Source organism: Sitophilus oryzae, unplaced genomic scaffold, assembly GCF_002938485.1.
Source record: "Sitophilus oryzae breed Bouriz unplaced genomic scaffold, Soryzae_2.0 scaffold_172_pilon_pilon, whole genome shotgun sequence".
Classification (NCBI taxonomy): domain Eukaryota; kingdom Metazoa; phylum Arthropoda; class Insecta; order Coleoptera; family Curculionidae; genus Sitophilus; species Sitophilus oryzae.
The window spans coordinates 10,354,064-10,368,534 of record NW_022146424.1 but is presented as its reverse complement, the minus strand read 5'-3'; the positions used below and the strand labels follow the sequence as shown (position 1 = coordinate 10,368,534).

Below are 14,471 nucleotides of genomic sequence, written 5' to 3'. Positions count from 1 at the left end.
GTAAATCGGCAGGCTTGTTATAAATAGACTGTGAAAGGAATTAAATCGAAATAAAACAGAAATTAGTTTGTAGGCTTTATTGGGACATACATTTTTCACTTTTATCATTAACTCTAATAATAATAGTATTTAGTAGCAAAAATATATAAAATAATTACTTTCTTGGCGTAAATTGGCAGTCTAGGTTATGTTTTGCTCTCATCGTTATAAATGATCGGAAATCCATTTCTTCTACTGATTTATATTTCGAAGACATCTTGTAGTTTCGTACAATGTTAGCAATAGCTACTTTTATGTTCATCAATGCGTATGTTTTTCCTATAAAAATATACGTTTGTACAATAGTCAGTCCATAAAAAGGAGATAATGACAGTGACCGTGTTCGTTACTTTATGATTTTTACTATTAGAAGAGAAAAGTACATACAAAGCTTCCAAGATTACAAATTAAAATTTGATTTTTGATAAATAATCATTCTATCTACTTTATATTTTTTTATAAAAACTTACCTATACAATTTCGAGATCCTGTGGAGAATGGCATGTAGCAATAAGATGGCCTTTTTGCAATCTCCTCTGGTAAAAATCTGTCTGGATCAAATTTCAAAGGGTCTGACCAGTACTGCTCGTTACGATGCAGACTAAATATGTTTACAACGGCATTTACACCTTTGGGAATTGTTTTTGAACCTAAACAAAATTGTCAAATAGTACTTACTAGCAAAATAAAATACATATTTAAGATGATAATTGATTAGGAGGATTTATTATATGATACGATACACCATTTTGAAAGTATTATATTCATTACAATCTAATAGCTTATATTGAATCAAAAATGTAATACCAAAAACTGAAATAATCAAATTTATTTACGACTTACCGCATTTAATATCCTTTGATATATATCTTCCTATTATTGGAACTACTGGAATTAATCTGAGAGTTTCTAAAATAACTCTCTCTGTATATTTGAGTTTATGCAAATCTGATGCTTCAATTGGTCGATCAAGTCCAATTTCTTCCAATATCTCTTCATAAAGTTTATTCTAAACAGAGTACGTAGTAATCAGTATGGTACTTAGTTTTACATACATATGTAATTATATACTTGTATAACTATTTTATATGTACATACACTATCGGACAAAAGTAGAGCAACACTTCGAGAAATATTTGCAAATCGCGATTTTTTAATTATACATACATGATAATGTATACAAATACAATAAATTTAAAAACTACGAAGTAGGCTATGAGTATCCATAACAGCAAGAATTTTTACTAACAAAACAAATGAATTTATTTTGACATTTAGTTTTAAATGCTTAATAGTAACGCGTCAAAAGTAGAGCAACATTCAAATAATTCATTCCAAAGAAGGGTTTTTAGCAAAAGTAAAGGCCAAAATAATTGTGCGAGGTTTATTTTATGTTTTTTAAACATTTCTACGTTGGATTAGTCATGCCAAGAGGAATTTCAAAAGACTTGAAGTAAAGAGTTGTGAATGCATTCATGGAAGGTAACAAACAAGCCGATATTTCAAGACAGTTTGTGTTACCTCGGTACAGTGTATCTAAAATAATTTCATCGTATAATGACAGGGGACACTTAGAAAAGTTGTCAAAATCGGGAAGGCCAAAGAAAACAACAGTAATGACCGACAGACGCATCAAAAGAATTGCTCAAAATGATCCTTGGAAGTCCGCGCCTAGAATTATTGCTGAAATTCCAGAAATTACGGTTGGTATACGAACAGTACAAAGAAGATTAGTAGATGCAAAGTTATTTAGTAGACGTCCAGCTAAAAAGCCGTTAGTTTCGGAAAGAAATAGAGCAGCAAGGTTGGCATTCGCACGTCAGCATTTAAACTGGACCGTCAGTGACTGGAAAAAAGTTCTGTTCAGTGATGAAACGCGCTACAAAATATTCAATTCTGATGGAATGAGACGTGTGAGGCGACCAATCAATACAAGGTTTAATCCTAAATACGTAACACCTACAATTAAACACGGTAAAGGCAGTGTATTTTTATGGGGTTGTTTCTCATGGAATGGGATAGGCCCTATACACTTTATTAATGACAGGATGGACCGATTTGTGTATAGGGATATCATGTAGAATGTTATGCTTCCTTATGCAGAATGGGAAATGCCACTGCGTTTTATTTTCCAACAGAACAACGATCCAAAACACTCTTCACAAGTTGTTCAACAGTGGTTTAGGGAAAATGACGTTCGAGTTTTGCAATGGCCAGCACAATCCCCCGACCTTAACCCCATCTCTGGAAAGAAGTAGAACGTCGTATTCGTACCCAAATGTTTCCAAATAAACAATCCTTGACGGATAAAATTAATGAAGTTTGGACAAATCTTCCGGAAAATGTCATTCAGAAGTTGATTGCTTCAATGCCGCGCCGTTGTCAGCAAATTATTAATAATAATGGATATTCTATCAATTACTAATGTATTACTTTCAATTATTATTGTTCTTAAATGTGTTAAATATTTTTTGTTGAAATAAGACACAATAAAATCTGTTGAATACAATTTGTTGCCCTACTTTTGTCGCCCCCATTCTCATCAATTTTTATAATCATTATTATTTACCATTTTTAAACTGATTAAAAGTACACCAAAATAGTACTCGTACTATACTACTAGTTCTAAAATAGTACTATAGTAATAGTGTAAGGATAGTGTGTTAGTAAACATAGCCGAAAATCACAACCTAATTTTTTTTTTTATTCAAACATGAATAAAAATGAACTTTTTTGCTCTACTTTTGTCCGATAGTGTATATCTCAGACTTACGACCGAGAAAAATCAAAGATTTTTCTAAATTTAAGTAAGAACAATCAACAATCTTCGGATTGTAACGGGGTTTTTGTTTTTAACAGGACACTGTCTCCTTAAAGATTCACTTCAGTAGATTGCAGCTAAGAAACAGTGCAGAATGCAGATTCTGTCATATATATGCAGAATCTCCAGCCTCCACTTCAAGGATATCTCAGCCCGAGACAAGCTCCTAGACTGTGAAGTGCACGGAGGGCTAACCCCACTCCTCAGCGGATGAATAGCTTTTGCCCAGAGGCGGATGGGAAATACCCTGTCTCCATACATCAAGAAGATTCCCATGTATGATGAGATATAGACTGCATGATGAGTTATAACTCAAGAAAGGGGGATACAGTAGATCTTTAAGGTCGAGGTGATTAACCCCCCTCCCGTTAATCCATACATTCTAGTTCAGTTGTTGCCATTATAAAAAAAGATTCTAAATGTGGATGTTTTGGCAATTTGGCTTGGAAATTACGGTCGATAATATTCACTATACAGTATGTCCCCGGATTGTCTGTACAGTGTGTCCCATTTTGGTTGAAATCATACGGTATGTCCGTTAATAGTGAAGATAGAAGGGTGCGGTTTGCACAAACCTGTCTCACTTTTTTGTCAAACGAAAGATGCCGTAAACAAAATTTTCATAGCCCTCTTCGTTTCTGAGCTACAGGGTCTTTTTGAAAATTTTGCAATTTGGGACACCCCCTGTATCTCTGTGATTGTTAAAGCTATCGAGAAGGTGAAAACTGTTTATTGTAGAACTTTTTACGTAGAATATAGTGGGGTAGTTTGTTAGTCTACGAAATGTATATTTTTAAAGATATGAATTAAAGTTATGTTTTCCTAAATGGAACACCCTGTATATTTATAAATTATATGATCTGACTTACCATAAGCTTCTCAAAAATATATATCACTCTATATTTATTTTCACTATTTACTGCAATATTTAAAAGTTTTTATTAAAATATCATATTTATTAGTAGGCCATGATTGAAAAATGATGAAACTAAGGAATTATTAAAAGTATACTGCTATATCTGTCTCTTGTTTTATTTTGGAAGCCACTAATAAATTCTTTATATATTAGGGAAACTTAACTCTCTACCGCTATTTGTAAATTTTGGAAGCTACCGCACAGGAAAGTTTAGATATTTCTTTAGCTAATTTACGGGAAATATACTTTCAGCAAGATGAGGTTCCAGCTCACAACTTTGAAAATATTAGAATTTTGCTAAATTATTATTTCTCAAATGAATCAATTAATCCCAACATATGGAACCAATGAACCCATATGATGGCCCCACTGATTCCCGGATTTGTTCGTTCTCGATTTCTGATTTTGTTTTTTTTTTAAATATGAAGTATATCTTGGCAACTACAACAATGTCGAACACCTGAAAAATGCTTTAATAATGCAAGCTTTTAGATATTTGCAAACGCATCCCGTTATAATAATTTTCGTTATAAGAAAAAGAAAAATATATTCACAGATTCAGTGGTAACAGTAACACAAAAGTGTAATATATTAATCCCAAATAAAATTTCAATATGTGTAGATTATTTTAGTAAATACCTACCATTTTATTTTTTTGGTTATTTATCACGGCCTACTAATAAGAAAATGATATATTTTAAATATTGCAGTAAATACTGAAAATAAATATAGAGTGATATACATTTTTGAGAAGCCCATAGTAAGACAGATCATATTATATATAAATATACAGGGTGTTCCATTTGAAAAAACCTAACTTTAGTTCATACTTTCAAAAATATTTTTTTCGTAGAAAACCAGTCTACGCCACTGTATTCTACGTAAAAAGTTCTACAATAAACAGTTTTCACCTTCTCGATACCTTTACAATAACAGAGGTACAGGGTGTCCCAAATTGCAAAATTTTCAAAAAGACCCTGTAGCTCAGAAACGAAGAAGGCTATGAAAATTTTGTTTGCAGCATCTTCCGTTTGACAAAAAAGTGGGACAGGTTTGTGCAAACCGCATCCTCCTATCTTTACTAATAACGGAGATACCGTATGATTTCAACCAAAATGGGACACCCTGTACAAGAGGAAAAATTTTTTAATTCTTTTTGACATCAAAACAAAAAAGTCCTAAAAATTAAAAGGCGTTTCTATAGTAATATCAATTCGATTTCTTTGATAGATGGTTATTATTAATTTTGATGAATGCCATATTCTTTACTGTTGTTAAAGTATCATATTTTTCGATAACTATCATCACCCTTTAGCATTGAACTAAATAAATGTTGTATTTCTTTAACATTTTAAAACAACAAAAAACTTTAGGTTAATTAAGATTCTTGAATAACAATCTATCGAAGAATGAAAACGAAGTTATATTACCATAGAAACGCCTTTTGATTTTTAGGGGACAAATTCAACCATATTTTCTTTCTTTAATTTTCTCTAAAACAGTATGGAAATTTGGAAAAGTATAAACTGGATTAACAATTTTAAAACAAGCAACATCTTTTATGAAGAATGCCTTTTCCTCAAAACGTCAAAAATAAAAAACGTTTTCTTCTTGTAAAGACAATCCGGGGACATACTGTATAATTTTACATAAAAAATGACAGCGGTATTTTAAGATAAATTTTTATCAAAATCTGATGATGTTTCAAGTTAAGGATATTTAGTTAACGGCAAAAAAACATAATAAATGATTTTATAACAATCTATCTTAGCAATCTAATAATAATAATTTATTAGCAAAAAAATCAATTTATGTAGTACCTGAACATTAGTGTGCATGCCCAAAAGTGTTGACAGAAAGGCCAAAGTGTTGCCACTGGTATCTGCAGCCTAAAACAATATATTTTTAAAGAAAAACATAACACAATATCAAAATGGAGCTTACAGCAAAAGTAAATGTCACCATTTCGTCATTAATTATCCTATTAGAAAATGTTTTTTCATCATTTGTCATTGTATCGAGCAAGTTTGAGTCTGCATCAGGATTCTTTTTAATTTCCATTCCTCTGTCATCAATAATCTAAATCAAACATTGACAATGCTGTCTTTTTAATTATTTTATAATATATTTAAAATACCTGTTGAGTAATAGTCCTGTATAATATTACGCATTTAAGTAGTTGATAGACTTGTGTAGTTTTTGTTAGTACAAACAAAATTACAAAGAAAAATCCGGAACCTACTCTTAGAATATTATCTCCAAGTATTTTCTGAGACCTAAAATCAAATTTTTAATGTATCATCTATATAAAATTAGGACTAGTGTGTACTTACAAATTCAACCATTCTACTACTTTAGGGCCTTCTTCCGTTTGTATATTATAATCCTTGTTAGTTATAATTTCTATAATAAACGCATATTAAAGAAAAATTATTATCTACACTTTTTAGATTAGATGTACCATACGATTGAAAAAAAAACGGCGTCAACGACGGCTGTGGTATGGCAATCGATGATAAAAAATCGCCCTAATCAAGTCTTTGACGCCGTTTTTGTTCTTTAACGATCTGTAATATTTTTTAAGTAAGAATAAAAACTTACCGCAAAACGAGTTGAAAGTAAAACTGACAAATGTTTCAAACAGATCCTTGTTCTGCATATTTTTTAGTTTTTCCATCAATGTTACGCTGTTTTTGTAGAAAAATGGGACGTACGAATTAAGAGTGGGTTGGCTGAAGCTTTTTGAAAAGTGTTTCCTTCGTGGTTTCCATAGTTTTTCTAAAAAGCAGATGATTAGTTCAACATATAAATATTTTAATCAGAAACAGTATCCTATATTATATTGTTGTATTATTTTCTTTTAATAAAAAAAAACAATATAACATACGGACTTCCTTCAAAACACAAAATCCATTTAGATCCATTTTAACCCCAATAAAACCAATGAATACTGGACAACAAACAAAAATTGTAATATACAAAATACCATGTGAATGTGATAAATTTTCTTCTTCTTCTTCTTCTTCTTCCTTCTTCATACTAGGCGAATCGCCTGTTTGGTTTCGTCGTCTCTACCGGTTAGACTGACAAGTTGTCGCTCCATCGTTTTTGTGGACGTCCTAAGCTTCTGTGACCTAGCGGTGATTTGTCGCATGCAACTCTCAATATCCTTCTGTTGTCCATTCTGCTGATATGGTCGTTCCATTCTTCCTTTCTGCTGAGTACCCACTCATTTACATTTTCCACCTTGCACGCTCTTCTTATGCTTTCATTTCTCTCCCTGTCCAGAAGCGTCTTTCGAGCTACTCTGCGTAGTACTCTCATTTCGGTTGTTTCTAGTAGTTGTTTAGTTTTCGCTGTATCAGGTCGAGTTTCTGCAGTGTATGTCATTATTGGTCGTACCGTTGCCTTGTAAATTCTCGCTTTAGTCTTCACCTCAATGGTGGCTTTTATTTCGCCATATTGTATCATTCAGGCATCCTGCTATTCTGGTTGCCTTCGTTGTCCGTTCTCGCACCTCCGCTTCTACATCACCATATCCTGAGATTTCTATGCCTAGATACTTAAACTTCATCTCTTGCTGAATAACATTGCCCTCGACTTCCAGTTTGCATCTTAGTGGTACTTTTGATGTCGTCATGCATTTAGTTTTCTGGGTCGATATTATCATATTAAGTGATTTGGCAGTGCAATTAAATCGATGTAATAAGCGCTGTAGATCGTTCTCATTTTCAGCTACCAATACGGCGTCGTCGGCATAGCATAGAATAGTAATTTCCTGGTCGCCCATACTGTATCCTTTCAGTAAACGTACATTTCCTATTATTTCGTCCATAATGATGTTGAAAAGAATGTGATAAATTTTATATTGGTAAAATATCTAGATCCTTAAATGTTCGAATTAATATAATAGCTCCCGTATAGCGTTTAACGCCTTGTGAGTAGCAAGGTATGTACAGTTGCCATACTAGAGCCGTTCGGTATACAAGAAAGGTAATGTTGCTAGCATTACGCTTCAACCGCCTATTATTACCTCAGGACCTAGGTACCCAAACTATTTTTATTTTATTAATTGAATTGGTAGACAAGAGCTGTACCTCTACGCCACCGGGTACCGGCAAAATATTCGAATTAAAGAACATAAAGGGTTATTTAAGAAAGGGCGATTTTCGCAAATCTAAGATTTGCCATCATTCATGGGACACAGAGCACAGAATAGATTTTAACAACGCAAAATTATTATGAAAGAAGCGATATCCTCTAAACGAAAAATACAAGAGGCTTTTTTAATACAGTCTAATATAAATAAATGTTATCGGGCAACTGTAGAGTTTAGTAATGTATGGCTATAGCTTTCTTGATTTTAATGAACATAGAATAAGCATAAGATAAAATTAAAAAATAATAATTTGTTAATTTTGAAGTTTAATTTGACATAATGTCATTTTAACAGAACGTCAACGGTTTTTATAGTGGTTGAAAAACACCAAAGTATTCTTGAATAATTGTATTTAGATATTTTAAATAGTTTTTTTCTTCGTGCTTTGTGTTTTTGCTTCCGACGACGGAAAGAGATATCCTTCTCGAATCATTAAACATTTTTTTTGTCCATTGGCTAATTTGTTATTAGCAAAGAAAAAAAAAGTTGGTCTCCGCTGGATTAATGCAGCAGTGTTTACAAACTGTATTATTGTGTGAAAAATTCATCGAAACAGAATCTAGTTCATAATACCTGATAAGCAAAGAAAGGAGAACTGTCATAAATCATATTAGTCTTCTAGCAAGCTAACAAGGCATTGCAAGCCCAATAGGAATATAAAGCTAATGCGATTGGCAGATAAAGTCATATGCAAATTCTGTCAATAAGAAGAATAAAGGCGGGTTCTCACTAGTCGATTTTATTGATCAATATCATTGAATCTATACCACTGAACATAGAAATAAATGGAAAATTCGTTCACATGATTCAAGAATATTGAACATTCAATCTAGTTTTAAAAATGGTTGCCAAGAAGAAAGTTGTGCCTGCTGGCGTTCGTATGATGTGTGAACATTTAATTTTACTTTTGATTTTGTTTTTAACATCGGTTAAAGAGGGTTAAAGTTAAAAATTCTATGTCCATTCCAACACGAATATTTTCATAATTTTTTTCCCGTAGCGTTATATTTTAATAATTTTCACATTTGAAGTTCCATAAACATTCCTCTGCCTGATATAACTCCAGAAATTTTGCAACATGGAAATCCCTCCATTTAAACGACATTTTGATTTACTTATTTCAACAGAAACACACACCGAAAAACACTTTGATGCGACTGAACGCTTGTTCCAGCTTGTTCCCAGGGGCAAGCACTATTCAATTTCATTGAATCAATACGATTGGTTCACCAAAAGTAGAAATGGCTTCCAGTTTTCTAGAAATGCGAAAACATTGAACAATATGGTTGAAATAATGTTCACATTAATCTGTTTTATTTCAATGACATAGATTGAATGATATTGATCAATAAAATCGACTAATGAAAACCCGCCTTAAACGACAGGAAGCATTCCATTCCAATACGGTAGACTGGAAAATGTGCAGTTATTTGTGCTAGGCGATGATAAGTTATTGAAAAGGCTAAATGAAAATTTAGTTTCTAAGTTAAATAAATTAGAATCTCTCTAGCTCTTTAAAGGTCGCAATGGAATAGGCCAAAATCAACGTCATAGAATCTACCCATTTATCTGTCCTATACAGTAAATGAGTGATAACAAGCAGCGAAAGCATTGGAGAAATTTGATAGAGGTCTATGTGCAGTAGCGGGACGAATTGTATGATGATGATGATGATTAAATACCTATATAACGAATGCAAAGAATTACCTGGCAGCAATAAAACAGTATTCCAAGCTCCTATTTTGAAGGTTTTGTAGAAATCAGCTTTCTCTACCGTATCTGGATGCGTTAAAATTGTTTTTATTTCTTCACCATCGGTTGTTACGTAATAATAATTATGTCCTAACCAACAACCATATGGAAAACCTTTCTTCGTTCCTTCCTTTACGGATATATCAAACATAGCTTAAACAAGTGTAGAGTTTAGTTTTAGAGAAAATAAAAAAAAAACATTCAACCATACTTTCATTTTTTTTTAATTTTCTCTAAAACGATATGAAAGTTTGGAAAAGTATAAACGAGATTAACCATTTTAGAACAAGCAAAAATGTTTATGCAGCATGCATTTTTCTCAAACTGTCAGTAATGAAAAAGGTTTTTTTTCTCTTGTACAGACAATCAGAGGACATACTGTATAAAGAACACACGCTGATTTAATGTAGAAACTTTTAATATAATTCTTTATCATACGTTTTCGGTAATTCTCTTTTCACGTGAAAGAAATTGTAATAATATTAATACTCACTCATATCTTTAAGTTGAAAATAGTGTCCAAAAATTGGATAGAATGTGTAGTGGATGTACTTATTTCCGAACTTAAATATATTTCTTTTGGTGTACAGTGACCATAATGTCAATAGTGTTACAGCCAGTAGTACTACTGATATTGTTTCCTCCCACATTATATTTCAATCTAAAACTAAGTATATAATTAATTTTTAAATATATACCTGCAACAGAGACATTTTTGGTCAAATTTAAAGTGTTATATTTTTGTTATTTTTAGTCCTATTTGCATGATTTTTTAGCAAACTGTACAGGGTGGTACTTTTAAATGGAAACATCCTTTTCCATAGCAGATAGACGAAATCTAATATCGGTGTCTGTAGCTCAATTTTCATCAAAAACATGATGGTGAAAACCGCACATCAATATCTGTTACCGTTTAGGAGTTACGGGGTGTTTTTTAAAAATGTGCATTTTTAACAAATCGCTGTAACTTTTTTGCTATGAAAAATTTTGTATTTCTATGAAAACATTTCCAAAGCACCTTTTTACGTAAAATTTAATGGTATAAGTATAATTTTTTTAAAATTAATAATTTAAGAGTTATCAACAGAAAAATTGATTTTTTATTTGGGACACCCTCAATATTTCTAATTAACCGAAAAGAATTTAAAATTACCTTTCCAAAAATATAGCATACTTGATATTTTGTTATATTGTCCTTCGATATACAGAATTTTTAAAAGTTCGCCACTTTTAACTAGTAGGCTTTGGACCCCTTATTGATGATATGCCCTTAATGGGACTCGAAAACATATTTTTCCAGCAAGAAGAGGCACCGCCTCAGAACGCTGAATTTATCAGTAAATTTTTGCAGCCAATTTCAAGAATAATTGCATAGCTAACCAAAATTCCAGCCGTTGGCCGTCGAGGTCACTTGACTTAGTGCCCATGGATCTAATCCTCTGGATATATTTGCGGAAGAATAAAAGTTCCTTATTCTTCCATATAATCTAGACAAATTAGAAATACTTAGCAGTTATGAGAGGGTATTTTTCACCACCACTGAGTTAATGAATTCCGCGAGAAATGTTCAGAAACCGCCCCGTTTGTCCATAACAGAAGATGGTCGATATAACAGAAGACGGTCGAACACCTGCAGCAAAATCTCATGTCTTGGTTTGCTATTTATTTTTATTGTTATCAGATATAGTGTAAATGTGTTGATGTTGGTTAAATATATTTTAAATTGTTATAAAATTCTGCATCTCTCATAACAAATATTATTTTCGTTTTAATTGATGCTCACAGCTAGATTTTTTTTGCATTACAGTCGGTGCCATTCAAAGCCTACTTATTCAAAGCGTGCCAATTTTTGTATACTCTATATCTCGAAGAGGAATCGAGCAAAATATCAAGTGTGTTATATTTTTAGAAAGGTAATTTTAAATTCTTTTCAATAAATTAAAGATATACAGGGTGTCTCATATAAAAAATCAAATTTTCTGTTGATAATTCTTAAATTATTAATTTTAAAAAAAATTACACTTAAACGATTAAATTCTACGTAAAAAGGTGCTTTGGAAATGTTTTCGTAAAAATACAAAATTTTCCATAGCAAAAAAGTTATAGCGATTTGTTAAAAATGCACATTTTTGAAAAACACCCCGTAACTCCGAAACGGTAACAGATATCGATATGCGGTTTTCACCATCATATTTTTGACAAAAATTGAGCCCCAGACACCGATATTAGTTTTGTCTATCTCCTATAGAAAAGGGTGTTTCCATTTAAAAGCGTCGAATTTGACCCACCCTGTACATAATTATATCAAGTTTAATTCGTAAACTCAGTTTTTTGTAAACTTTAGTAATTGGCATATTATACGGGGTTAATCGATAGGTTGTTTTTTTATCCTAAATTTAAAACGCCCTGTGCAATAATTTCGTGTTTAAATTTTCCTAAAATATAATTTTGCGGTAAGAACCATGTCTCCTGAGCGTGAAGACTAACGATATAGTCCTGGTTTAAATAAACATTAATAACCATAACAGAACTAACAATATTAAGGAAAACATATGTAATACTGAAGTATACACACAGAAAAAAAATGTAAAAAATACCCTAATACTTTGTATTGCCTCTCCTGGCTGCTATAACTGCCTGTATACGTTTGTTCATACTGTCATTGACGCTGCATATATCATATTGCGTTATGTTTTCCCATTCTTCTTTAAGGGACCAAGCGAAGTTCATTTAACGCTTCTCGACCTCTAACCCTCCTACCAAGCATTTCCCAAACGTCGAACATGATGGGCAGTTCATAGTAGTATATAGTTCACAATAATCACCAAAGCTGCCTTGTCATATTGAAAAAAAACTTCAAAAGTAAATTAAATTTGAAAAAATTGCAAATTGTTGATGGCAAGTTTATTTCGCTCCTAAAAATTAACCAAGGCATGTATTGACATGATCCCAAAAACAAAATGCTCAGGAGACATGGTCCTAACCCTAAAATTATATTTCAGGAAAATTTACACACGAAATTATTGCACAGGGTGTGTCAAAGTTAGGTTAAAAAACAACCCCTCGATTAACCCTGTACAATATGCCAAATATTAAAGTTTATAAAAAACTGAGTTTACAAATTAAAGTTGATATTATTATATACAGCTTGTTAAAAAATTCATGAAAATAGGGCTAAAAATAACAAAAATATAACACTTGAAATTCGACCAAAAATTTCTCTGTTGCGTTTTTTTGCATCTGAGTGTATATTAACTCACTAGTTTTTTTAAGCACCTAGTATCAATGAATATGATTTCTTATAAGATTTAGATAAATTTTAAAAATTCAATTTGATGAATACTTACGTTCAAACAATCGCAGACAACAAATTGAAAAATAATAATGCACCGCTTCATCTGCCTGAGTATATAAACATAATTTTTTTTTAAATAATTGCCCTTCAACATTATTAGTAATTAGATTACTTTTCGGAGAAATATGCAATATTAATGAGGTGAAATATAGTAATTTTTTATAATGTTCAAATTTTACAGGAACTTATTAGCTACCGTTGGCAACCTCCAGTCCAGGTAGTTTTAGTTTTTATTGAATTATTTTGCATACATCTAACTTCCCAGTTACATCAAATCCAATGCGCTTATGTGTGTAAAAATACGGTAGCAGAACATAAAAAGTGACACTGAGAAAATTGCATCTGCGAATTTTAAAACCAGTAGATTTTAAACAATGTCAATATTTTCGAGGCACATTCAATTCTTGGGTATTTTGCCATTGAAACAGAAATCTAAAAAATAATAATGTACAGGGTGGGTCAAATTCGACGCTTTTAAAGGGAAACACCCTTTTCTATAGGAGACAGACGAAAACTAATATCGGTGTTTGGAGCTCAATTTTTATCAAAAACATGATGGTGAAAAGTGAAAACCGCACATCGATATCTGTTACCGTTTCGGAGTTACTGGGTATTTTTCAAAAATGTGCATTTTTAACAAATCGCTGTAACTTTTTTGCTATGGAAAATTTTGTATTTTTATGAAAACATTTCCAAAGCACCTTTTTACATAGAATTTAATGGTTTAAATATAATTTTTTTAAAATTAATAATTTAAGAGTTATCAACAGAAAAATTGATTTTTTATTTGGGGCCTGTATACCGGGTGCTACAAATTCGAGGTACGAGCATTGGTATCTCGGAAACCGTAAGAGATACGAAGATGGTTAAATTGGGGCAAAGTTGCGCTTTAGGATGTTCACCAAGATGCCATCAAAAAAGTTTTAAAAATTTCAAGGATTGCTGAGTTTTTTGGAAAAAACGGATCTTTTTGAAAATCAATTTTATTTTTCCCTGGCGTCACTTTTTAGAAAATCAAAAAACTAATTGCACATTCTCATTGCTACTTTATTAGGGCTATCTGATAGTATTTTTAGATTTTCAAATTAGCTGATAATTTGTGAGATACAGAGGCCAACTTAATTTTTTTAAATACGGACCTGCATTTTTTATTTGAAGTTTTGAAAGAACTCGATCTCCTGAGTACAATGATATGCCACACTTGATACTTTTTTTTGTTTTAGGTACCTTAACAATAACAAAACTATTTAATTATTATTTAAAATAATTTCAAGTCCCACTCTGGTTTTTTAAATTATTTAATCTGATTATATTCATCGCAACAATATGGATCAGCGCTAATTAACATTGAATCGAGCCAATTGATTCAAACAAATAATACCCAGGTCAGCAATTTAAAAATATTGTTTATAACTTTTTTTATTGTGAT

General features: G+C 31.8%; 1 protein-coding gene across 1 annotated transcript; it reads right to left on the bottom strand.

Annotated features, from left to right (window-relative positions):
• Positions 1-154: 154 nt before the first annotated feature.
• LOC115881583 (cytochrome P450 4C1-like) lies at positions 155-13,094 on the bottom strand. Its single transcript, XM_030899126.1, has 11 exons — positions 13,035-13,094; positions 10,181-10,354; positions 9,643-9,840; positions 6,378-6,554; positions 6,110-6,179; positions 5,914-6,052; positions 5,721-5,855; positions 5,597-5,665; positions 883-1,048; positions 510-689; positions 155-318 (listed from the first exon to the last, which is right to left on the bottom strand). The coding sequence occupies exons 2-11, from the start codon at positions 10,335-10,337 to the stop codon at positions 155-157; spliced, it is 1,455 nt and encodes a 484-aa protein (XP_030754986.1). The 5' UTR covers positions 10,338-10,354; positions 13,035-13,094.
• Positions 13,095-14,471: the final 1,377 nt, after the last annotated feature.